This window comes from Electrophorus electricus, chromosome 3 (genome assembly GCF_041902795.1).
Source record: "Electrophorus electricus isolate QZ-2024a chromosome 3, ASM4190279v1, whole genome shotgun sequence".
Classification (NCBI taxonomy): Eukaryota; Metazoa; Chordata; class Actinopteri; order Gymnotiformes; family Gymnotidae; genus Electrophorus; species Electrophorus electricus.
Window position 1 is genome coordinate 3,595,507 of NC_137499.1, and position 27,019 is coordinate 3,622,525.

The 27,019-nt window shown below is 51.2% G+C and overlaps 1 protein-coding gene across 15 annotated transcripts in view; it reads right to left on the reverse strand.

The window, feature by feature from the left end:
• The window catches only part of myo9aa (myosin IXAa), a 63,400-nt gene that overhangs the window by 25,562 nt on the left and 10,819 nt on the right, over positions 1–27,019 (reverse strand). For 7 of the 15 annotated variants that reach the window (XM_081709841.1, XM_081709840.1, XM_081709838.1 and 4 more), the window contains exons 2-11: positions 24,745–25,662; positions 9,116–9,210; positions 8,955–9,017; positions 8,004–8,103; positions 6,522–6,611; positions 4,677–4,777; positions 4,382–4,508; positions 2,697–2,786; positions 619–735; positions 84–218 (exon numbers count right to left, since the gene is read on the reverse strand). In XM_081709841.1, the coding sequence (XP_081565967.1) occupies positions 84–218; positions 619–735; positions 2,697–2,786; positions 4,382–4,508; positions 4,677–4,777; positions 6,522–6,611; positions 8,004–8,103; positions 8,955–9,017; positions 9,116–9,210; positions 24,745–25,587 (1,761 nt within the window). In that variant the 5' untranslated portion in view covers positions 25,588–25,662. Of the gene's footprint in view, positions 1–83; positions 219–618; positions 736–2,696; positions 2,787–4,381; positions 4,509–4,676; positions 4,778–6,521; positions 6,612–8,003; positions 8,104–8,954; positions 9,018–9,115; positions 9,211–24,744; positions 25,663–25,893; positions 26,012–27,019 lie in introns of all 15 variants that reach the window. The other 8 variants (XM_035532153.2, XM_035532146.2, XM_081709843.1 and 5 more) reach the window with 6 other exon arrangements.

A 27,019-nucleotide genomic window follows, 5' to 3' on the forward strand; every position in this document is an offset into this window, starting at 1 on the left:
TAACGTTGAGCGGAGTGTGTGAAGTGGGAGTGACGACATTCCCTGAGGTCCAGATGGAAGCCTGGGTGGAAAAAAAGGCCCACCTGTTCCAGTTTAAAGATGTGCTGGTTAAAGTAGTGCTGAAGCCTCTCGTTGGCAAAGTTTATGCAGAACTGCTCGAAGCTGTTGTTCTCGTAGTCTTCAAAGCCAAAGATGTCCAGGACCCCAATGGACAAGATCTGGGAAGACAATGCAGGAGTCATTATAAACCATGCAAGCCAACAGAGTTTTCTCTCCTCTCTATTTGCTCTGTGAGAACACAAAAAAGAGAATTTTATGTAAAAGTAAAAACAACCAGCTGCATGCTTTGTGGCTGAAAAGATCCAATTACATAATGTCTGCATCCATAATTCCCAGATTAATACAGCACTCTCCAGCAGAGAGGGAACAGCGGAGTAGCATGGAAAATCGGCTTCAGATGTGCTCGTGCTGCGTCTGAACCGAGCTGGCAGGGCAGCGGCCTGGAGACCCGACCCGCGGCCATCGTGCGCCAGACTGCTTCCAGCTACTCCTGCACCCTCTGCCCCGCTTTCCCTCCTGTAGTCGCAGTAACGCAAACTTCTGGGTAATCCCGCATACCTTGACCGACTCCTCCAGGTCTCGGGTGTTGAGCAGGGCGTGATTGATTCGGAACACGATCCAGTCAAAGAGGGCACTGTAGAGGGACTTGGCCATAGAGTCACGCACTGTCCCAGCCTGCAAAGGAACGGCAGACACTGGTCAGCGTGAGCCCGTCTGGCGTGATCTGGTAGGACAGCACTGCGCTGACCACCCTGGGCCTGCGTTCCTGGGGGGCCCCCTGCAGCACCATCAGGGCGTTATACGTGATGTGCCCCGGTCCTCTTAAATCACAGTAACCAGCTAGTGGTTAGCTAGTGCTGTAACAACAAAAAAATAAATAAATTACATACATACAGTTATAGTGATGAAGCCTCTGGAGTAAAGAGAGGAAGAGGAGTGAAGCGTGGTGGGCAGTCATCAGCCACATCCACTGGCATTCTCTCTTACACCTTCCTCCTCGGGGCCATGAATAGCAGCATTAGGAGCTTAGATGCTAAACCGCCGGCACAGCGTAGACCATACAGGGATTTGATTTGTGTAAACTACTGACAAACGGTTCCTGATGAGCACACCCCCACAGCTGCGCCTGTAGACAACAGCCACTACAGCAGTGATGGAGAGAGTCGAAACGAACCGACATGTTATTGTTCCATGGCGTAAAACAGAAGAGGTACAAAGCTTGCAATGCAGGAACATAGTTAAACAGATAGCAAAACTGTCTGTCCCTGGGCTGTTAGAAGCAATGATCCTAAAAAACGGATGACTGCAAGACAAATATTTTGTGAAGGGCCACCCAGAACACACTCCGAGTGATTAGTTGCTTCAGAATTTGATGAGCAAAGAGAAGCGTCTGCGCTGGTTTTGATTAACGAGTGTTTAACAGCCTCAGTGACAGGCTCTTTGGTGGAAAATGTGCACGCACACACTATTATATATATAAAAAAATCAGCAGTAAGACACTTAGCCGTTTGTAAGCCTTTGTGTTTGGGGTGTGTATGCACGCATGTGTGTGGTCAGTGAACGTCAGCTGGAATGTCTCCGGCAGCCGTGCCTTGTGTTTGTTTTTCAAACATGCCCTAATGAAAACTGGGTTAGCGCAGAGCGTAAAGACCCCTCAGCCTGGCATTCAGCCCAGTCCCTCCTCTACGGGCCCTTGGCCAGGGGCCTCCGCCAGGGGCCCTCAGCACACCTTGCCCTGCCTGGGAGCACCTGAGAGCCTACTTATGGGGTCAGTCTCCTGCTCAAGTGGCCTGATCCCCCTGAAACCGGACACGGTGCACACAAAGGCTGGACAGAGGTCGTCCCGGCTGCCTTCCCTTCAGAGTGCTTTCCTTTGTAACTTCTCAAAGTTGTGCAACCACTTTGTAATTTCTGTTTCACTTAGACCAGGGGAAGAAAAAAAAACAAAAAAAACCCCAAAAGTATCCCCTCCACCCCCGCCCCACCCCACCCCGCCCCAAGGGGAGCTCGGGGAATGCAACAAGTTTCAAGTAGACCTACTCAACATTTTTTTCTCTCTTTCTTTCCTACATGAAGAGATTTTGAGAAGCCCAGTGGGGAAGGTGACCGGAGGGGGTGGAGAAGTCTCCCACTGAAGCGTGCAGTTGTTCGGCACGCAGCACGGCCGTCTCGGACGCGCAGGCTGGAGCAGGGACACTGAGCATTCTGTCCGTCTGAACGCTGCCACGTTTGAACTTCGTGGCCTCTGTGTGCGCGCGTCGAGGGAATGCTGGCATTATGCAAGCACTCCGTCTCTGTGTACACTAGACGCATGCGAGACGCGTCACTGAAAGGCTCTGTTACATTACGCTGACCTATTGACCCCTGAAATGTCCATAATCATGCACCGCTTTTCAAGTTTGTGTAATAATTGCATACAGCCTAGCATTGTTATTGTTTTTATTAGCTTTTTTTGGGGCTGAGCAACAGAATATACTGGATAAACAGGCAATGACTGGTCACACCAGGCCAGACAGGGGTTTTGTTACCATAGAGTGAGAGGAGGGAGAATTAGGACCAAGATCCAAAGCTGGCGCCCGTGTCTGATGGGGCAACGCCGGCCACGACGCAGTTGGATTTCAAGTGTGCTGCCTTACCTCAGCCAGCTTGTAGGGCACGATGAGCCTCTCCCCGACGGTCACCGTCTTCCGCGTGGTCAGGGCTTCGAACAGCGTCTCCTCCTTTACCTGTAGCAGTGGAGATGAAGGGTGACCAAGTGACGCGGTTTATCTGATCGACGCACAGCGATGGCTCCTAGCAGGACTGCGCACAGGACTGAGAGGCAGTCTACTCAGAAAAAAGACCTCTCACTCAGGCAGTGCTTACATACACGCATGGAAAAGGGCCGTGAGAAGTTACACGCACCACTGGTCGTGAGAAAGATTCATTTCTTGGTATATACTTTGGGGTCTGTGATTGTGATCATAGAGCTATAAAACATCTGACAGCCCGCTGCTATGGTGGGTCCACAGTGACCAGAAAATTACCCTCATCATCTATGGCACAACGGAGCACAGCGATGCATCGATACTGTACCACACTACATGCATACGTGACAACTGTGAAACTGGATTTGTAACAGAACCCTGTGTTCATGTTCAGAGCCAAGGGCAATGTTTACAACAGAGGGCCCAAAATCAAAAGGATCAGCACAACAAAGCTACTGTTCAGCTCAGAACGTTTGACAGCTCTGGAGCGCAAGAAAACATGCTATAGACACTACAGTGTGCTTCTGGCGCAGAAGCTCACAGACTTGCAGCATCCTACAGCAGGCCACTTACACACACAATCAGAATCACTCAATGGGCCGAATAAAACATACGCCAAAAGACTCATTCTAGGCAGCATGGAGGGAAAATAAATGTGTAGTGCATGATGGTGAGAGCCAGAGGTGGACAGATGCCCTCCACTCCAATATCCTCTGCCCACCCCAAGCCCCCCCGACATCCTTAGCCATGCTGTCACAGCAGGAAGACCTGGGCTGATAAGATTTTAGGCCCGATCCCGTTCTTCCTCATGGATACGCTCCCAGGTGTTCCCTGCATCAGGGGAGATTCCAGCTTACGTTCATAAATGTACAGCACAACTCTAAATGGGGTAAATCAAGCCATGTGTGGGGAATAAAGTCAAACTACCTTGTTATATGCCGCAACGTGCACATGAAACGAAATTCCACCATCTGCATATTTCGAGCTCAACAGTCTCTACTTTATTGCATGGACTGTATTTTATAGGGGGAAAAGGATTAAATGAAACAGAACAAACTTCCTGATGTCACACTTCTCGTCTTCTGCTTTCATTCTCCACACCCTGGAAGCCTGAAACTTTCTCCAACAGCGGTTTAGCCATCAGACGTCTGACAGCTCCGAGGACTCCGACGCCCGTCTACGGAGCGGAACCTGCCAGCCTGGCAGCGTTGGCACGGACAAACACATTTTAACGTCACGTCCCCTTCGGCGGATAGATTTACACCTGGAAATCTCCTCTGCGGAGAACGGGGGGGGCGCGCAAGCCTTCTCCAGACTAAGGAGAAGTGCCTTAGGCAAAGATGTACCAGGCTGTAAGCTCAGGGGTTTGGGCCCGGACAAAGCGGGTGAGCGGGAGAGAAGGGGAGCAGTGCGCCTCCATCCTGGGGAAGGTTGCTAACAGCAACACCTGACAGAGGCCCTGGAACACACTGTGTGTTTATTTGTGTGTGCGCTGCCAGAAAGACGATACATCGGGAAAATTTTGGAGCGTGTCTAGAGCCGGAATAGAAGGGGAAACGTGTCAGACTCTTTACCTCCAGCAGCTCGGAAACGACGGGCAGGACATCAGGATTGCAGATGTCGATGGAATCATCGCGGTACGTCTTCTTCTTATAACGGATGTTCCCTAGATGAAGGATGGCTGACAACAGAGAAAAGATCCTGCAAAGAGGAGAGGAAAAACCATACAGGTTAAAAACGCGCACACACACGCAAAAATGACATTTACCTTGTGCTCGTTCCTAAAACTAATCGGCACATGAACGAGTGAGTGTGTTCACGAGGGCTGTGTTTGCAGACCTTTGTGGAGCAGGTTGTGAATGGACTCACTGTTTGCGCGTGGCAGGCAGGAACCCCACCATCTCCATGGCCAGCTGCAGCCGTTCAAAGTCGTGCTTCAGATCCTCCCCCTCCACTGTGAAGCCATCCTGCTGGGATCAACAGTGAAGAGCACAGAGTCACTGGCAGTTAAACGCTTCTCCCAGCGCGCTCCAGCCGTGGAGCGACTCTCGTCTGGCCAGCGCGCGCGTTAACTCGACGCCGACGCCGCGTAACGGGACGGACACGTGCGGGAATGCAGAGGCCACATGGTTCTTAGGGCCAGAGCAGAGGGACACGGAGCAGTCACGGTCCCCTGGTCGCAAAACAAGGGCCCCGGTGAGAGTTCTGTCCACACAGCAGGGAAGAGGCCCGCGGGGCTTTTTACACGCATGAAAACGACAACGGGAGATGAAACCACCTCATCAGGAAGGCGAGATGCTTACTGAACCTGCAGCAGGGCAGGGCGTCGTCTGTACAAGAGCCATCAGACAGCACCAACACGACTAGTGGCTCAATGCCATGAGTTCGACGCCCTCATCTGCATCAAAGTCAAAGGTGGCAGCTTCGTCTCATCCGAGCAATTGAACAAAAGTAAGCGCAACCCCTCTGACGTGTTCAGGTCGGATGTATTAAAGATACCACGCGCACAGCCGAAGACGCAACGGCCCTGCAGTCTGCGCTAGCATCTCTTTTGGATGCAGGGCTTCTTGGAGAAGAGTGGGGGTGTTGGGCGCGAGCGAGGCAGGTGCGGGAATGTTGGCAGATGCCATAATTCTAGCATTCCAGAGCAATGGAAAGGCAAATGGCGCAGAAACCGCCATCTCCACAGCCAGCGTGCACACGCCAAGCAAGTTTGCGTCGGTCCTCCCATGTTTCAGTGGAGAAAATGTACAAAGGGCCATTTCTCACGTTAAACGCCGAAATCCTTCCCAAGCAAAACGGGGTGGACGACGCGCAAAGGTGCTGGGCTTTATAGAAAGAGCACAGCTACTGCGGAACAGTTGAGGCCTGTAGACCCACGCGCTGTTGAGGCTACTGCAGTTCCGCCCGTGCCTTATGGCGCTTCATGCAGTAACGTTGCGCGCTCGCCCACGTTCAACTGAAAATTAAAAGTGAAGGGGTGGGGGGAGGGAACACTCACCTCTTCATCATCATCATCTCAAATATTCATGAGTGCAACCACACCGATATGCTACACGCTACATTCGTGCGTGTGAAATTACTGCACATGTGGCACAGACTGCACAAGAGGAGCATGAAAGCCCACCCCAGACGGGCAAACTGCCCGGTGCCCTTTTTGGGCATCGACATGAGTCCCGGGGGCACCGCACGAGGATCTCGGTGTGGCGTGCGGAAACGGGCCACTGTCTGACTGGATCAACAAGCGTACAGCTCTCCCGACGCAAATAAGAGTGTGTTTGTTCTCTGGCTTATCGGCCTCTCGTTCAATCTTGAGTGTTTGCTGCTAGACAGGGGTCATGCCCACATGAGAGGGGGTGGGACGTGGGGAACAGGGTCAGCTTAGTGAGCTGCGAGCTCTAGGTTCAGTTTAATACACAAAGGAGCACAGTGACCAAAACACAAACAGCCCAAGACGGCCCTGTGGACGGACAGTCATCTGCCGGGCAGACATACAGATCACACACACACACACACACACACACACACACACACACAAATCACTCCCCTGCTGCGTGCACTACAAAAAAGGGGTCACAAGGAAGCCAATAGCCCATACACCATATCAGTAGTACAAACTCACACACACGTGCCCCCTACCCAAACACATATCTTCCCCCCCCCCCCCCCCCCACACACACACACACACACACCACGTACTGTTTACATACTGACCGGATCACTCTCATAGTAATTTTCCCAGTGAAGTCTCTGAGGTTTCTTTGTCATCTGGAAGTAAGGTAGAGGGGTTAGGCAACATTCCTCCTGCCGTACAATGAACACATAAGGCATGCTGTTAGCTCTGTGCGGGCAGGTTAACATTTAACATAGACGCATGCACACTACACTATAACTCACTCCAAAACATGCTCACACACGCTCACACACGCTCACACACACACACACAGGACTCAAGTAAGATTTGTAAGATTAGAATGAGTAAAGCGAAACTGACCTATTCACTAACTTGATGCCATGATTATCCTGTTGTTTAAAGCCTTATCTTTGTATTTAAAAAGGACACGAACTTAAAAAAAACTAACAGACACTCAAGTATGGTGGAGTGTGTGTGTGTGTGTGCGCGCGCATGCGTGTGTATGGAACTTTGGGTATAACTCTGCTCCTTTCGGCAGGGCCTTGGAATACAGGGGGTTAGCTGGAGCATGACTGACAACTAGCGAGAAAATGGCTTGTATTCACCTCCAAACACTTCGATGCCTCTACACCTGCTGGCACGTTTCCACAGAGGTGTAAATATCCTTTATGATCATTTTCCCCATGAAAAACCTTCGAGAGCAAAAACACTACTGCGAAACACTCGACGGGCGAAAGGTGGCTCTCACTGGCCGAAGAAGCGACGGCAGCAGAGATGGGGTGTGAACACGCGTGGTGAGTGTGAGCTGAAGTCTGTGTTCACACTGCTGAAACCAGATGGCCGGTGAAATAAGGAGGCAATGAACAAAGGAGACCCACGCCTACACTCCCACATGCACGTGCTCACAATCTGCAGTGTGCACAAGCTGATGCGCTTACAGCCAATTAAAAATGAACATATAAAATACATAAGTAACTAAAAAAAAAAAAACATCACATGTACGAGTAAACAGGTTACAGCACATGGCATGCGTGTGCGTTTGAGAAGCTCCCACAGAAAAGGGAGGTGAAGCAGGGATAGAAAAGCATGCATGTTTGTGGGTGTGTTCTGGGGAGCGATAGGAGTTTAGGAAGGCGGCGCTGCTCTGCCGTTATGCTGGAGCTTTCATGTGGCCCTGCATGCCATGCTATGGGATCTAGCGGAAAGGAATGTAGAAGGGAATGCACTTCCTCTGTACAACACTCATCCCCTTCCTGTCGGCCAGCGAGAGAGAAAGTGTGCCTGGGCCTCGGGGGGCGCACACACACACACACACACACACACACACACACACACACACACACACACACACACACACACACACACACACACACACGAAAGGGGCCCTAGGAGCAGCATCTCATACGGAGCTGCATCGACCGTCCTTCGCTGCTCGGACACAGCACTGAGGACACAGTAGGGAAGAGGGTGGGGTTTTGGGGGGTGTTTTTGGTTCAGACGCGCGCTCCTCCCTGCCTGCAGGGGCAGGTAACCAGAGCTGGCCTGTGAGCTGCGAGCCCTACCTGACTGAGGTAATGGTACTCTTCTGGCTTAAGGAGATGGAAAGCCACCTTCTCCTCTTCACTCGCGCCTGCCAGCAGGTAGTAGAAGACGTGATAGTTCCTGCAGGGGAAGACCAGCTGGAGTTAGGGACACACGCGCGCATTTTCCACTGATGTAGTGTTGCGGGTTCATTAATGTCTCCCAGGAGTGCAGCATGCAAGATGTGTTGCTGGAGGTCAGAGTGCATAGAGGGGTCACAACTGAGGGGGCCCTAAACACAACAGTCTGGAGTCTGCGGTCCACAGTTCATCTCAATAACGGGTCACGCCAACACCCAAAAGTGTACACACAAGCACACGCAAGAGAAAAGACGACAGCAAAAACAGATTTGCAACAGGCAGCCCTGCCAGGCGCAGCCTTTCCTTTTCTTTTTAAATTCTATATCTAAAAGCTTTCGAAGTTTGATGAAGATGAGGGGGAGGGGACACGCCGAGTGCTGTCGCTCACACTAGGCTGAAGACCAGTGCTGAACGCTTTCTGGCCTGGGAGGCACCTACCAGCGGCGGCTCAGATGGGACGTGAACCAAAGACCCTTGTTGTCATGAAACTGAAACCTCACACTGGAAAATCATGGTCTGGTCTCGCAAATTCCTTCACCACTTCCCAGTGTCCTGGCTCGCTAAAGCCAAGGCTGGCCTTTTCTCTGACTGCATCGAGTGGCAGTTGTGTGTGCGACTGGGAGGCTGTGGTATGTCTGGCAAAGGCTGCTTAGACAGCACTATCGTTCCCACACACGACCTCTAGATTTTTTTATATAAATATATATAAGTCAAGTACAGTGTTTGGTTAATACAAACTAATAAATTGCTCCTTTTGGCAGTTCACTACTGACTTATGGTTAATAAAGGGAGATAAAACAGTCAGGCATATTTAGGGACAGCCACAAGGGGGCCTGTAGAAAGCACTCCTGCCTTTCGTTGTGCTCCTGATAGACGAGTCGGGACTTCTCCAGCAGGTACTTCTCCACGTACGCGCTGCGGAGGAGAAGGGAGAAAAATCGGTCAGAGCCCCACACCCGTTCTCGCATGCTCAGAAGCCGTGAGCGCAGTGCGGGACGGCGACGCTCGCTCACCCTCGGACGGTGCCGCTCTCCTGGTAGTTGACCTGGATGAACTTGCCGAAGCGGCTCGAGTTGTTGTTGTGGGCCGTCTTCGCGTTGCCAAAGGCCTGGGAGGAAGAGAGGAGAGGAGGACACCATTATAACGGCACAGGGGAGGGGAAGCAGGGGCCGAGGCGCAGGTGCGGGGCCTTTCGTTTACAATCATAGTCCCATACAACGAGAGCAAATGGATGCACGGACAGGCTAAAGCAAAAGGGCAAGTGGTACTCCGTATGAGGATGGTATTCCCTATATCATGGGAACAGCTAACGGCATCCATCCCAGGCGGCGCTGCTGTTCTTTTCTGAAGCCGACTGCTGCACACGACAGGGCTCTGCTCACTGCAGTGAAAGGACGCACATCTCTGCATTACGCGCAGGCCGCTCAATAACTGCTGCTGGATCTTGCCGGCGAGAAATTCGAAGCGCGCACCTGAGACCATGTCCTGCCGGACTCCCTCCCAGTACTGCCCTAGATCTGGTGACCGTCCAGCAGAAGGGGGGGGGACGACTGACACTGCTGTCCGTACTGTGCAGGAGTTTAAGGGTTTTAATGCTGACTATGTTCATGCTTTGAGCATTCGCAGTCGCTTTAGTTTACACTTCTAGGCATTCTCGGAAACGGGCCTGCAGGTTAAACGAGAAACAGCAGACAGTGACTGAATATAAATGGAATACTTTCAGATGGACAGAGCACACGTGGGAGCAGCTCACGCAAGACCCTGCATAAACCTGCAGCAGCTCCACGGCAGCTAGCCAACACCTCAGCGAGCCTCCCCATCTGCGCACTTGGGGGAGGGCCGCCTGCCCCCAGACGCCCCAGCCATGGATCGATCGCATGGCCCAGCGGACCTCTTCGCCGCCAGCCGCACCTCCCCGTTTGCGCTTCCACAGTGGGTTTTGGGCAAGGCAGGAAAAGCCAGGCCGCTCGGCCCCGCCACAGCTGCTGTGCATCAGGCACTGTGGGCACAGCCAGCGACCGTGTGCCTCTCCTCCTCCCCACCATGACGCATCAGTGAGGCATCACTGACTAATCCCCTCCAGCGGTGGCTTCCAGACAAAGGTTACGTCAAGCGCAGAGATAGTTACAGATGGCCACTGGATTTAGCCTGACATAAAATATATAATTCCCTCTTTGTGGTGAATTGGAGTATCCAGAAAAACTCACAGGGATGCTACACAGTTCCCTCCCGGACATGTTAACACAGAAGCTCAGGCAACGGCACCTCCAGTGGGACGGGCCTGGCTGAGCTCGTCCACCAAAGGCCTGTTGGAGTCTGGGGCAGGTTCCATTAGTGGCTAGGTACAGGCTTCAGGCTTCTGCCACACAGCCGTCCACCAGGAGCCAGCTGAAGTCTCGGCAGGCCGTGCATCTGAAGCTTTAAGCCGGATTTGTGCCGGAGCGGGAGTTGCGGCGGATTTGATGCGTCGTGAAAGGTTCATCCTGGTCCAGAAGGAGAGAACAAGGGCGGGAAAGGGGAAAAAAAAAAAAAAAAATCACGCAGGAACAGACCACAGCAGGACGGGTTGGGGCAGGCGTGCTGGCAGGCACATGGAGCAAACTAAAATGATTAAAGCAGAAAGATAACGTTTGACTTCTCCCTGCGCCGAACACAAGGGAATGTTTAGCAAACATTTTTGGAAGAGAACCAGAGAGATTTTCTGTGGTGAGAAGAGCAGTTGAAGGACTGGCAATCACTCACAGGGGATTTTACATGATAAAATATTACAGCTTTCTCTCGATCTCTCTCTCTCTCTCTCTCTCTCTCACACACACTTTGCAGTGAGCATGTGCCATGTAACCTAATGAACTTTAATAGTTCTATCTCCTGGCCAGAGAACTGAGGGTGGGAGAAGAACCAGTGTGTTGACAACATATTCATCTCCACCTGCGCTGCCACGCCAGGACATCCTCATTCAAATCAGCAGCGCCAGCACTGAACAGGGCGGACCCGGAGCCGCGGCACGTGGAGGGCCATCAAGCGCAGCGCCCACAAGTGAGGAATGCTTACTCCTGTATCCCAGAAGGCCAAAACCAAGCAAAAGCCATGGAAAAAGGCCCTGGCGTCTGCAGACGGCATCTACCAGGCTCCAGAGGGCCGCTACGGCAGGTGAGGAGAAGAGCAGCATGCAGCATGGGTAGTGCACGCTACTGGCCAGTCAGCACGCCTGGAAACTTCCTCCCATCTTATGGAAGGTTTTTCTTGGACCTGTGACAAAACACATCTACCAAGTACAAAGCAGGCGAAGTTTCAGAGGCGCTGGGGCCTAAACCCTGGCTTAGTATCAACAGGAGATTATGCCAGGTATTCTAAATCAGCAAAAGTCCTTCTGGACCCGAACAGCTGGAAAGCAGCCCGGGACCAGTGGAAAAGTAGAATGTCGGGGGAGGGCACCGGGGTTCCCTGGAAGAGGACGAAGGCCCAGAGGCTAGGCAGGATCCTGGCCACAAACCACCGCCTGGATCATCTCGCCGGGCTGCTCCTGGACCTGCACTCATGAATCCGACAACCTAGAAAGCTACAGCAGAGATAGAACCCCATTCCCCCCCCCCCCCCCCATTTCTGACACCGTTTTCTGGATTCCAGCAGGGGGGAGCGCAAAAGGTGATGGTTTGTTTCACTGTGATTAGCGTTCTACATATGCAACCACATAGCTCATGGTCTCTTTTCCGCTCGTTCGTCAAAATGTGCATGGTGGGCTGCGTTTTGTCTGTGTTTCTCTCGCTGGCTGACCGGACCGGTGCAGGATCGGCCCAGCAACAGCTCCGGTGCCAGCCACGCCCAGCCACGGAACAGAGCTGTGCGCAAGCAGTCCCGCCCTCCGCCGAAACCACTTGAACTGCAAGGGCATTTCCATGTGGACACCCAAACGGACAAAGCTTCATTCAGTGGATAACGAGTCACGATTTTTGCTTCACAGCCAAGTCTCGGAGCCGTTACCTATGGCAGCACAGACCAAAGCAGCTGTCTGTTTCAGAGATGCTGAAAACAGAGGGAACGTTAGAGAGCGATAGAGGAGGCGTAGACGGCTTTGCCGCACTGCAGGAACAGACTCCGGTTTCTTAGTGCGTCATGTCTGAGCATGGGACCTTTGAGGAATTGGGCAAGGATTTCAAATGAAAGTCGGGAGTTCCGAGAAGCTAAATTACAGGCTTTGCAAACTGACTAGACAAGCAAGGTGTCAGATGCATGTTTCGTTTTGTGTTCGCTTCTCGGTAATAGACCCTAAAAGACTCACCGTCATACCCGGCTGCGTGCATACGGCAGAGCCTCCCTCTGATACAAGCAGAACAGCAAATGGAAAAAGCCATTTTGAAAGCTTTGGCTCAAATAAGTGCAGAATTCAGACTAAAGAAAGGTAGTGTTTCTGTGTAGCAAACACTCAAATACCCCACAAGACAAAGCACACTGCCCCTACCACGAAAAACAGTCAACTCCTCATAAACATCTTCTGCATGTGAATAGCAGTGATAGCATAGTAAGTTTGTGAAGCCAGCTGAAACAGTGCACCGTGTTTCGCGTGCTGCAGGAGCAACGGCGAGCAGAGGGGTAGAGCTCTGGTGAAGCTGCCAGCGACAGGAAGTACCCTTTCCCCTGAAGTAGGTGATGCAATCCCGTAACTGCCCTGGTTATGTAGTTGTGGCAGCTTGTTGGGCACTTCTGGGCCGTGAGCTCGTGAGTCAGCTCTTAAGCCCAACCCGGCTTGACACATCCTTCCTGTCCCTTTTTTCATTCATTCATTCTTTCCCTCTGATGGCCTCATGCCCATTACCATGTGTACTCATCCGTTTGTATCGCTTTCCTTTTGCCCTTTTTCCTGCAGCAACGCACACACACACACACACACACACACACGTACGTGACGTCTGTCTTGTATCCTGGCTGAGCTAGAAGCACCAGAGCGGAGGCCTGGGCCTCCTCTCCTGCTCCGAGGATGCACGACCCTGTCAGGCCAGCTGCTGCTTTGCTGGAGAAAACTTCAACAGCCATGGTGCGCGCACACCCACACCCTCACCCTCTCTCCTGCTTTTTTTGTTTTTTAACAAGCACGCGTGTTTGTCGTGTCTGGCCCGTAACGAGTGGACATAGCCAAGCAACTCCCCGACACAAAACATCTTTCTAAGGAACACTGAACCCCATTCTACACACATCCACACCGCAGGAGGAACAGGTGTGAAACGCGTTCAACAGAGCCGTAGCACCGCACGGTGGATGTGCATGACATCTCAGACATTGCGACTGTTACGAGCAGCACAAGTTATACTGCAGGTTCTGGTCAGGTTTTGACCAAAATTAATTACTGTTAGGCTTCCCCTTTGCTCTTCTGAGCCAGCTTGACTTATAACTGTAGTGGGAAAGGGGGAGTCTCATTCCTTTCTTGCCGGGCCGACCTGCAAAGGTAAAGGAGCAGAACTGCACTTGAATCGCCATTAGCCGTCTCTGCTGCGACACTCCCATGAAGCAGTCACGTGTCCCAGCAGGGTGGGGGTTTTGGGTGAAGCTGCAGCCCTGCCGCGGGCGGCCAGGAGCGGGGGGGCGCGCGGTCGCATACGCTGTCCACGCAGCCGCCGGCCAGCAGGCAGAAAGTAAGAACGAACACAGGCTTCCTTTCTGAGGTCCTGCCAGGAAGACAGGACCCCTGTCAAACCTGCCGACTGATCTGAGGCCAGTCCATAACCGAGCAAAAAGCTCTTCCTGATCGTATCGCAGAATAGAGCAGACGACCGGCGTCGTAAGCTCCGGTGGCTTATCTGATTCAGAAAGCTCTCCAGTCACAGGTCAAGCTATCATGGTGGCTTACTTGCACTGTGGATGGAACCAATTCTATTTTTCTTGCTGTTCTGTAGACACAGTGAATGCCGTCTGCAAAATACAAAGTTTCAGATTTCAGATTGCATGCGATACAGAAACTCAAACTTTCGACTCGTTACATAGGAACATTTAGTGTCCGGGCCGACGGAAGCCATCGGTCCTGTGAATTCTCTCCGACGAGAGACTTCCTTCCTACCTGGTGCTAAAAAGCATGGATATCCAGCACAATGCAACGCGACAGGCCGAAGAATCGCAGCGTGAACGGGAACGCTGAAGGACGATGGCTCTCGGATGGAGCATTCCACAGCACACAATGGGAGAAAGCTTAGGGGCAGCTCCTTTTCCCGGGAGAGGGCTTCACGGATTGGAGGCCAATCCGTGCAGCCGAGCGTGCCGCAAGAGACGAGCTGGAGCCGTTTTCCTGGCCCACGCTGCATGCCGGCAGGAAGACAGCCACTCCGATTGGGCATCTCTGGGAGGCGGCCATTTTGAGTGGATTCGCGTCCTTGGGCCTGGTGTTAACGCACCCGTTTTTTTTCCCATCATTTTCACATTTCTCCCCTGAATGCAAAGATTACAAAGTGTTTCGTCATTACGATCACTTAAAAAAAAAAAAAAAAAAAAAAAAGGGGAGGGGGGGGGATGAAAGTTTTGGCTTTTTATTGGTTGCAGTAATGACCTAAAAATTGGTTTCATGGCACTGCACAGCTGTAGTAATAAGCTAATGAACTTTTCATAGCATTCATATCACAGCTGATCTCCTGGGTGTGTTCCAGTCATGAACAGGTCCCAGTTTGGGCCAATGTCGGGCTCTTAATACTCCCTGGAAATCTCCACGAAATCAGAGTTTATTATCACTAGGATTTAATGAGGTCTGTTGTCCATATCTAAATGCCTTAGTATTAGTGTGGAGATCAAGGTAGCAAGCGAATCTTACGAGGAACCAATCAAACCACATGAAACTCCTGCGATGAGGCTGCGCCGTTTCACTGGGCTGCTCTCACTGGTGTTCGCTTTGCATTGCCGTTACAGCACGAACTTCTCTAGGCCTGCAGCACCGATGAACTGTACACAGTGGAATAACTCAGCACAAATGAAGACCCACGGAAACGGCCACTCAACTCACAGGCTCTCCGAGAGACCAAAGCCTGTCCGCAGCTGCCAAACTACAGCACAACACCAGCAAGCCCCTCTAGGACTTATGATATCTAAATTTCTCACTACTGCAGACGATGGCTCTGTAAGCCTGCCTACCTGGGTTTGACACATCAGTACTGGATCACACTGTAGTGGAATGTGTCCTCCACTCACACGGCACATCATGTCAGCTGGATAAAGTCAAAACACTGACAGCATAGCCAGCCCACCGTCTGCCATATAAGCAGCATTTTCCCCCCCGCTCAAACTCCCAGCATGACTACGGTGTGTGTGCGGCAGGCTGGACGGGGCCACTGAGCCAGGGAAGCTGCTCTATTATGTCCCTGGGTGAAGGCGTGCGGCGTGGGACGTCCACGCTGAGGCAGGGAGACGAGATGATGGCGGGCCGGACCGAGTGCCAAGCGGCAGCAGGAAGTGGGGGAGGAGAACATAGCTGAGGAGTGATGCGCTGGTGGTGAGCCCACGCACACGGAGCAGAGAAGAAAGGGACCCTTTCAGATGAATCAAGGCTGCCGGCCTCTCCTCTGATGGGACCCTCCATGCTCACACACACACACACACACACACCCGCCCGCCTGACCAAGTCACAAGGGACAAAAGCACATTGTCCCACGCAGCAGTTCCATCTGATGGGACCGAATGTCTTTCAAACTACTGCTCAGATAAAAAGGCACGTGAAGAGGTTTCTAAGAGGCACCATAAATAACTGCTTATTTAAGGCAGATCCACAAGAATCGTTTGCTTCCCCCCCCATTTCAGCTGCCATAATGGTTTCTTAACGCAGCAAACCTCAACCAAGCAGTAAAAGTGCTAAATCTTAAGACATGAAGACTGAACTGGGTAGGAATGATGGGTGGGTCCCTGAGCGTCCTCGTCCATGGTCCCTGCGTTGGGAGTGACGTTCAGAGACTGCCCGGGGCTCGGGACAGGTGAGGCCAGAGGCTGGCCTCTGCAGGTTCTCACACGGACGTCCAATCATGCCCTGCAGAACCTTGTGTGTGTATACACGTACATGCCAGCTTCGGCATGGTATTAGTGGAGCGCCGATTTGCAGTTTGGCTCAGCTCCAGGGAAGGCCTAAACCCACTGAACCCATGACCGTGCAGAGGCTCAGAGAGGCTTTTGTCTCTAGGTTTGGCAACAGTTCCTTCACACTGACACAGTTGCAGTACAAGGTGGCGGAGTGAGGGGGTAGGATCTGTTAGCAGATGACTGAGCGGACACACAGACATGTCATTTTACCGTTTGCCATTTCCATATAGAAGACAATTTCACAAATACTGCCATAGTTGCACATGCTAAACTGAACTTCCCTATGCCTCAGTGGACAAAGGTCACCTTTTCTTAGTGTGGTAACGCTAAGCCCGAACGGGAAGGTGCTCTCGAGGTCTCTCACTCCCTCGGTTTTCCAGGCCACTGTTGGCACAGCTAACTTATTAGGGGCGTGGACATGGAGTTTCTTTACATACCATTTCTGTAGAAGCTGCTTTGTGACAACATGCGTCTAACAGTGCTATACAGCCGAAAGGTTAATAAGCCTCATCCCCAGCTGATGTCAATTTTAATTGTACAGCATTTCTTTATTCCCACCCCAATAAACATTCCCAAAGAAGAAAAACTGCTTCACACAAATCCTGGCCAGTTGCCAAAACAAGAAGCCATAAAAGTCCTCAGTCACTAGCTCCATCTCCTCCGGCGTTTCAGCAGTCTCTGCACTTATCTAGCTCCTGAAACTTTAAACAAATCTGAGAGAGAAAACACTGGAAGAAAAAGGCTAAACTTGGGCAAACATCGTCTCAGATGCATTAGCTACATGTAAGCAAGGTCACAGTGCCAGAAGGACAGCATGTCCCCAGCTACAGGAGACGAACCGCGGTGTGAGCAACGGCCCCGTGGAATGTAGAGTCAGAGGGGAGGGTTTGTGGAAACTGCCACTCACCACAGTCTCTATCCACACCCACACTATATAGTCCACATGAGTTTGAAGGAAAAAGACCGCCCAGAGGAATGAGTGTGGGGAATGGGAATTTTACTACGAAATTCCCCACTTGCCCTTCTCTGGGTGATATTTTTCTTTTAAGTTTGGGTCCTCTATAAGAGGCCTGGGAGCTTGAGGGTCCTGCATAGCAACTTGGTTGTTCCCAGGACTGCACTCTTTTGGACGGAGATCTCAGATGTTGTTCCTGGAATCTGCTTGAGCCATTCTCTCAGTTTGGGGGTCACAGCCCCTAGTGCTCCGATTACTGCAGGAAGCACTGGTGCCTTCGCCCTCCACATCTTTTCCAGCTCTGCTCTCAGCCCTTGGTATTTCTCGAGCTTTCCGTGTTGCTTGGTTCTATTCTTGCCATCAGTCGGGATTGCAACATCTAAATCTCCATTTCCCTCTTCTGCAGTTCTGTTTATCCATCACTGCCATGTCAGATTGGGAACTATGCACATGCGCGCGCGCACGCACACACACACACACACACGTTTGTGTGCGTGTTCGAGCCTGTGCATTCCTGGTGCACTGCTCAATGGCTCAGCTGTTCGTCAGTTGGACGTGGCTGAAAGGACATCAGTGCCCAGAGTGACGGCGTGTGACCATCCTCACTCATTCAGAGCGGGGCCACCACGGCAAGACGGACCTCGGCCTAGAGGAAACGCCTTTCAGGAGGGAAAAAGCCCCGACTTGGATACCCCTCGAGACCTGAAGTAGATACCTGCTTTCGCCGAGCAAGACTGGGAATGGGAGAGAGATTACTCCAGCTCAGAGGCCTCGTTTTCCTGGAACCAAATGAAAAGAGCAGGCAAACTACTTCACCTTGTTTTCCTTTCATATTTTCCTTTCATACAACATATAACGGGGTGAATTCCGCCCGCGACAGGGTGGCTGGATGCCCCAAAATCATCCAAATCTCATTCCCCAGGAGGAAGATACAGGGCATAATGTGTTAAACATGACACTGCTCTGTTCATGCAATCTCCTTTACAAAGAAAAGGCCCTTTCCCCTGGTGACGCGTTAGCCCAGAGAACAATCCCCTTACAGAAAAAGTCTGTGCTCTGATTGGAGGAGACAAGGCTGCATATTGTGATTGTTGGACATAACAATTGGATGATTAAGAGAAAACAGATGATGATATTGTTGGATGAGTTGATGATTTAGTTGGAAACCCACTGTAACCCACAGGAAGAACACTACTGAATAAACACACTCCAGGTGCTTGCATGTTTGGTTAACCTACAGTGTTAATCACTTTAAAGTTACAAAGAACTTGTGGGTGTCACAATCACCAGAACAGGACAGCCGGGCAGCTTAGCTAACTGAAGCTCACTGTCCAGTATGCCAGAGATAACAGTGAACAGCATCACCTTGACTGAATATACTTTCTACCATCTAGCCCTCAGCAATAGTATATAGTTATGAGTGATGACTGTCAGCATATCACAGAAAGACCAGATGCGAGGACCAGGTGAAGTGTTGGGGGTCAAAGGAGACTGAAGCACCAAGGATGCAAGCCTCGCTCCCGTACCGTCAGGCCTCACAAGACTCAAGTGTAGGAAAAACACAAAAGCTAGAGAAAAAAAAAAAGAAAAGAAAAAAAAAGAGGAACTTCCACATGAAGTTGGTGACAAACAGGTGAGCTCCTAAGAAGCCCAAGATTAAGTGTCAGTCCCCCCCATATGACAACTTCAAATGTCTGAACTTTTCATACTTTCCTGAGCCACCTCTACCTTTATACTTATCCATTTATTCTTTCATATCTTTTGAATTTTCCCCTATGAGAAAAATATTTAGACATTGCTGTCAAATCTAAATGTACCTTATCAGTCCACAATTCTGTTTTGACTTGCCTGCTGCATGTGGTGAAGTTAGAAGGTTTACGTCTTCCCTTCACCTTTATCAGCTATAATGCATCCTTATTAGAGCATTAAGGGACGTCTTGACTATCGGACTAACTGCTTTACGGAGGACAGGCACCTCCACCGTGCTCACCATCTCTCTCGCCCACCAGCAGTTCCATGCTGTTCCCTCGCCTGGGCAAACACAGCGTGGTTTACCTTGGATCAGGTCCCACGCCTACTCCAACCTGACTGTTTACCAAGCATTACGCGACTGCACTCGCTGCCAACATTCCTGTGAGGCAGGCAGGAGCCACTCCACTGCCAGCTCCATAGGATCTCGCAGCTTCATCTGGTCCCCCCTTTCACCAACGGTATTTGAGCGTTTAGCAACTGAACTGGTCTTTTTTGAAGCGAAGTTCTTAATGCTTGTAAAAGAATGCCAAAGAACAGATGGTTATCAAGAGAGCTAGTCACAAGAATTATAGCCTACTGGCTGGCTGGGTAATCTCAAATGGTACTTGATATGGGACACTACAGTGAAACTGATAGGTTTGTTAGAAGAATTAAATCATACAGTAACCAGCCACGTAGTACACAACACAGAGCCGCCCATCCAGTCAGGATCCTGATTGGTCAATGTTACTATTTTTTTGTGATATGGTGGGCTTTCATTGCGGTGGCTAAAAGGGATTGCCAGAGGTGTTCCCAGTTATGCCGAGCTACCACCTGCTGCTGCCACTAAGTGTGGGGGGTGCAGGCGACGGATGTCACTGACATGTGCCACCTGGAGCTCGTAGAAAGGAGGCCAATCTGATTAGCCCATGATGCGGGGATTCCCTCCCAAACCCTCCCCCGCCAGGCTGGGAATCTCCGAAGGCATTTGCCCACTGCAATTTCGCCAGCACAGCCTGGCTGCGGAAAGAAAGAGCAGAGGGCCGTGCCAAAACAAACATGGCGTGGCGCAAATATTTTGCTATGTCATACAGATCACGTGGACCGATACTCCACCCACAGAGAAAAGGGAAAATAAACAAGTTACCATAACAAAGAAAGAGCAAATTATTACCTAGCCACAACCTACTCAACCTAAGTGCTAAAAACAAACAAACAAACAAACAAAAAAAAGCTGCAAAAATAACCAGCACCAATTATGTCCAGGCATCTATTACATAGCGCTATGTCCGAGTGACACAGCCCTACGAGCTTTTACTGAGTTGCACGTCAGGAGACGCCTAAAAATCACAGCGCGCACAAAAGCTTCACACCACAGCCCAAACAGGAAGTCCTTCAGAAAGCACCGGCGGACAGAGCTCCACGAAGGCTTCGCGGAGGGAGGAGCCAATCTAAGCAGCCATCGCGGAGCTGCTACCGCCCGTCTTTCAAGTCAGTGTTGTATACAGTGCACAAGTCATTTACTCTGCCGCAGGCAACATTCCAGAGAGACGAGCGCTTTATTCTTAGCACGGCCGTGACACCGATCCCCTTCTAGGCCGAGTATCAGAATGCGGCTCAAACAGTCGCATGCCAAAGTTAGGCAGGGACGTACACGGGGGGTCAGGCCGAGGGCTGCGTGGTGTGTGTAAGGGGGGTGGGTTGGGGTGTCAAGTCCAGCAGTATCAGCACCAGACTTGTCTGTTTCAAAATGTGCTATATGCTTACATGGTTACCTGGCCTAAATAGCAGTGTGCGAACTGGCTAACTGTGCTATTCTTAATCTGATGTAAAGCAGCAAGCGAAAGCGCGCACACACACTCTGGTTAAGAGGGACTAAGACTTCCACGGCATGCAGGAATGAGCTCAGAGCACACCGCAATCACCCAGAGAACACTTACAATCGAACCCCTATCGTGAACAATTTGAGCAAAACGACTCTGCCAATTACACTGATGGTGCAGAGCAAGGCTCTTAGCATAAGGGCTTGTTAAAAAGGAATTGTTCAGTGTGAGGGATGTGTGTACAAGACTGACAATTGCTTGGTTGTGAGGTCACATGGTGGTGCTTGATGGCGTGTGTGTGTGTGTGTGTGTGGGGGGGGGGGGTGTTGAAACAGCATCTGGAGTCACTCTCTTGGCCTAAATAAAGAGTCTGCAGGTCCCTCCCATTTGAAAGCACACTGAGGCGCAGAGGAGAAGAGCATCAGTGATGAAGGGCTGGATAAGAGCTAATTACTGCAACACCGCTCCAGGTCATACCAGTCCAGAACCGGGTCGGTGGCCTGGAACTGTCCAGGCAACATCGAATCCTTCAAAATATTTAATATTCAATATCAGAAACAAGCTAAAAGGAATCAGCCATGTGTAAACGACCTGATTCTCCGGGTTACAGGGCTTGTAAATCATTTATGCGTATCCAGTGCAGGTGTCCTCTAATGCTTCAGAGAAGTCGAGAAATGTCTGTCTAAACGTAGGACCTTCTACCAACGTAGGGGGGTTGTAAAGAAATGCAGTATTACTAGCGCAAGAACGGAATGTTCCAGAGACACCCTAACAGTCCGAGCGAGGCTCATTACTAGTCCCACTGTCTGGGGCTCTGACTGGGCTCGGCCTCTCAGCATGGAAGATAAGGCATTCCAGGGAAAGAGAAAGAGGATTTACAGAGAGACTTTGTAATGCTACAGCAAGTTGAAGAGCGCCATTGATCGGACTCGGCCGGGCAGAGTGAGTCAGCGCCACGTGACCCACAGTGGAAAGTCATGCGAACTGTTATTTAGCTTTAGCACAATTATGAAAAGCAGCGCCAACAAAGAGGCTTGTGACCCTGGCCGGTGCACGCTCAGCAGCACGTGAGGACCACAACGCCCTGCGCAACTGACCGACTCGTCGCCAGCTTTTGGGACTGTTTTTAAAGGGACGATAAGTGTGGCGGCTCCACTACTGTCCTTGGCATGCAGAGAGGAGGCAGGCGAGGAGGAGGTGCTCTGCGTCAGAATGGCGTGTCGGAACCGGCCGGCTCTGGAGCTTGAGCTGGGCTGATGGTAGAGCAGAGGCCAGCGCGGAGGCCTCTGGGAACTCCATCCCACCCGACCAGTGAGGATAAGGTCACCCTGCCTCCTTAACGGACCACCAGTGCTACCTGAATTTAATGGCAGTGCCATTGCGAATGACCCAATTACTATTTAAAAACACCCTACATACCTTAGAAAATGAAGCAGCTTCTTAAGTAAGCCGGCATAGCCCATGCACCACAGCGCTGGGGAGGTTTTTCCAAAGACGTGTGTAAAGTTTCCCCAGTCGAAGCTTCATTGCATCGTCAATGACGCTCGTCACAGAAATCCCATCAGATGACGCTCGAGTAGCCTGTGGTGTCAATCAGTTCCTACTTTCATCCGCCAAGACCATGAAAACTGCAGTTTCCCTCTACGGCAGATCCCTCGAGCTCTGCTCACCTGCACAACACTGGCCTTCGTTTACAATAACCCCGCTAGCACATCACGGCTAACGCCAGGGCTGGCCGCAGGGCTTGCAGGGGAGCACGCCAAGGATGGGGCCGCGCTCCCGGATGCTCCCGGCTGGAACGGTTCGGCTGGTGGGGAGCACACCAGAGCCTTACTCGGAATTGGAAGGCCACCGGAGAAACCTGCCAAAGCCCTGGAAGATGCTTCGCACTCACACATGCACACACGCTTGCAGCATACACACTTTCGTGTCTTTCCTTCTGTTCAACTGCTGTGTTTTTTGAGAACCATTTCAAAAGGTATGTCTTATAGTTAAGACATGTCTTATAGTTAAGCATTTTATATGGGCAACAATGACTGGGAAAATTGTAATGCCTCATAAATAATCCAAAATGAACTTAATTGAGAAGGCAGGAAAGGAAATCAAGGGTTCCAGAGTCTCTTCTGTACGAGAGAATAAAACTCATCTGACACCACAGACCTGCCAACCGGGCACCGAAAACAACGTAGATCTGCTCTACACGCAGCGGAGTTTAGCAACATGTCGGCTCGTTCCCACCAAACGAAATCCTCTTTTCTTTCCTGGAGACCCAGTGGCTCATCAGTAACGAGGTGCGTTGACCTGACAAAAGCCCTCCACCGCACCAGCATATGCACAGTGCCAAGGATCCTCCGAACGCCACACCGTACCGAACGGTACGCTGGCTGTAGACGATTCCGCCATGCGCATTACTCATTGCCCGGCTTCGTTTCCGTACATAGAAGACACCACCATCGAAGCTACCCCGCTGGCAAAAACCCAGGAGGGGCATCTTTGGAGCGAATATTCTTCATTGTTAACATAAATGGCCTCCAAGTAACTTTAAAAAAAACAAAACTAACAAAAAAAAAAAAACTTACAAAATGCCCTGCAGCAGTTTGCAGTGCATGTGGTTGGACGGGATATTTGCTGCAGATTATTTCCGTCGCGTTTCCTTAATAGTAGGGTAGTCAGTCAATGGCAGAGTGCTTGGACTAAAGGCCTAACTAACCATCTGTGTAATTCACACATGCGCCATTCTGCAGAACTGCAGCACACGAGTGTCAACTCTCAATGACGCGGAAAAAGAAATGAAAGAGCTGAGAAGTATGAAGTGTGAAAAAGAACAAAGAAGGAGAAATGAGACCTCCTCCTCACTAGACAGGGAGCAGCTCGCTCACGACGCAAAGCTCTTCATGTGCATTTCCCAGGAACATCGCTCCAGTCCAGCGTGTGTGTAGACTTTGGCAGCGCGGTGGCAGGGAGGGGTGGCGAACACGTCCCCTCCAGTGTGCATGGTAGCTGCCGTACAGGGCTGCATCCGCTGGGCTACGTTAATCAGTAAAGGTCCGATACGCAATCTCTCTCTGCAAACAATTATGGATGGTCCTCTCAATGGGAAAACCACTCAATTAAGCCCCAGGAGTTGATCATTAACCCCAGTGCTTAAATATAACCTTTTCTGACAGGGCATGCGCATCAGGAGTGAACGACAACAGAAGCTTACCAATGTTATCTACAATGACATGACATCTACTTTTAATGTCAACGTACAGTATCAGTAATTGTCACTGTCGTCCTTCAGTAAACAACATGCATAAACTGAAAAGCTAAGCCGAGGGAAGCCCCTTTCAGCAACTGCTTTGGGACCGGGAGAGATTCAAGCAGCTCAACCGCCGCTGCAGTGCTGTGTAAGAGCGAAGGTATCTGCAGTGCTATCAAAACAGGACTGCCTGTTTATACGTGCTATGCGGAATTTCCGCCGTCACCGACATGGCAACCCGGCGTGAGAACTTCTGAAACTGCACGGCACAGAACGTGCCGCGATCGTCAAGACTTGAGCTTCACGGAAACGGAAGCCGCGGCACGCGTGAGTCTGAGGAAACCCAAGCGTGTAAAATCCCGGCATACGCACAAGATGTTTGATATGTAAAGACAAACATTCCACAGAGCTGGGTATGAGTGGTGGGCTTGCCCTCAAACTACACAGCTGGTGCCTCAGCCCACAGCAGTCCTTACACAAGAAAATACCCGGCACCTTTAATCCTAGCGCAGCTGAGTTTAATGGCCGAGGGGCTGTCTGCACAGCAGCTGTCTTCTGTAATCTGTTTGGAAACAGTCACTCCTCCAGTACCAGGCACCAGAGAGCGCAGGATTCCTGTCGCTGTCTGTGGCTGGGATGGGCTACACACCCCAGAGCCGGGCTGTGCGCCAGGCAGACGACCTCACCCGGCGTCCAGCCTTTAACCTTTAGGATTCTCCTGCACCAACGCTGGCGCAACTGGAGCTCTGAAAGGAAACTGGTTCTTTTTGAACAATTTAAAAAGACTGACGCAGGAACACGTAGGCCAGCGCAGGCGGCCTCAGTTCTGAATGCCCGCCGTCTCCCTACCTCCAACACGGGTCCGGCTCCGAGAATGATTTGCTCCACACCGCTGGCGAAGCCCTTCTGGCTGAGCGCCGTCAGGTGGTGAATGAGGAAGTTGGTGCTCTGCGTCTTTCCTGAGCCGCTCTCGCCGGAGATGACGATGCACTGGTTCTGGCGACGCTGCAGCATGGCATGGTAGGCCACATCGGCCACGGCATAGATGTGCGGCTCCAGCTTGCCCAGCTGGTGGTTGTCGTACATCTTCACATACTTGGGGTTGTAGATGGGCAGGAACTTGAAGGGGTTGATGACGATGAGGATGCTGCCCACGTACGTGTAGATCTTCTCCTGCTTGAAGCGCCCGCGCAGGTTGTCCAGCAGCGTCTTCTCGTTGAGGTCGGGCAGGCCGCACAGGTCATCGTGGTCCTTGGGCGGTGGCTGAGGGAGAAGGCCCCGCTCCACCAGCCTCCGCCGCTCCTCGGTCACGCGCAGCCAGCGCTGTAGGTTGCCATAGTGGATGGAGCCGTCCACGTTCTTCTCGCGCAGCAGGAAGCGATAGTCCTCACCGCCCAAGCGGTTCTCCAGGGCCACGCGCGGCCACAGCATCATGCGCTGGGCAGGGCAGTCGGTGGGGTTGAGAATCCACTCCTCTCCGCCGAACTCCTTCACCTCCGCCAGCACGTAGCATTTGGTCCGGTCCAGATGCAGACGCTCAATCACCTGCTCGATGGCCTCGGCAGCCGTCGTGTTCTTGCGGGCGGCGACCGGGCAGTAGATGGTGCCCTCGGCGATGACCCCGGGGTAGATGCGCAGGGTGAACTCGGACTCCTCAAAGCGTCGTCTCCCTCCAACATCATGCACACTCATATTGGAACCACGGTTCCCATCAGCACTCGGTGCACACGCTTCTGCGCCTCTGGACGCCGCTTCAAGACATCACAGCTGCCGGGGGACAGAGATGGAGAGACAGAAGACAGTAAAGACGGGGTTGGAACAGACATACTAGCCTAACCAATCAAATGATGGGACGCTACAAAGGCCTGATAAGAACAAGAGCTAGATTTCCATCTAGCGTAATTCATATGTTAATCATTCATTCATTTCCTACTTCATAATGGAACGAATGCGCTAATAAAGATAAAGCACGCTGCTTTGTAAGAGATAAAAACTGACTTGTAAAGCAGCTTCTGTTAACCAACACGAATGGTCAGCCTGGGACTGGGAGCCCACACTGGGCTACTATCTGATCACAGCCAATCAGCCGCCTGCCAAGATAAGCAGCCGCCGGCTCCTGCAGCAGACACACAGTAACCCGATTCAGAGTCATGAACTTAATAAAGGCCAAGAGCAGCGGCTGCACGGGGGACACTTCATATATCTGTACATCTATCCATCTCTATGAGAAGCAGTGTGGAAAACAAGAAATATAAGTGAACAAGTCCCACAAAATTGAAATTAGAGATGGTCTTTTTTTCCCCCTTCACTAGATCAGTCAAATTCTAAATAAACACAGGAATTATATTAACTACTATTACAACTTAAATATGCAGAACATGAGGATAAGCAGTCTTTCAAACAACTGCTTGGGGGGGGGGGGGGTTACGTAATTGGCTGCGTAGAACAAACAGGCTTGGGCGCTCTAACGGAGCGGCTGGTGCACGCCCTGGCAGAGCGCTGCTCTAGTTATTTACTCTTGTAAGGCCCACTGTGCCTGGCCACACACACTCTGAATAGCGCACACCTGGCTGAAGAGAGCCTCTAGGTAACAGACCTGAGTTTAGACAACAAGGAGATGAACACGTCGGCCTTACTGCAGCCCAGGGAGGTGGGCTTTCACTCAAATTTGACTCCTGCAATAAATATTAAGCAATAACCGTGCAAGCACTATTAATGTTACAAACCTGAAGAGAAATCGGGAGCAAACAATGTTACAAAAAACCCCAAACGAAACACAGTAACTGAAATAACAGGTTATTATAATCCTTGTATCCAATATTTTCTTTTATGAAAAACACTTATTCAGGCCTCAATTTCCTTAGTGTGCATGTGTGCGCAAGTTTGAAAAAGAGCAAAAATCAATACTGGCAAATGACACCAGGGAGCATGACGATACAGCTAACCAATCAGCATCCAGCTCTCCTACACCCCGCCAGCCTATCCCTTACTGTCCAGACATATTGCTCTAACAGACCGCACGCACGCACGCACGCACACACACACGCACAGAGAGAGAGAGACAGCACCAGCCCTACCCAGGCTGCTTAAGGATCTTGTGCCCGGAGCACTGCCCTCTGCTGAG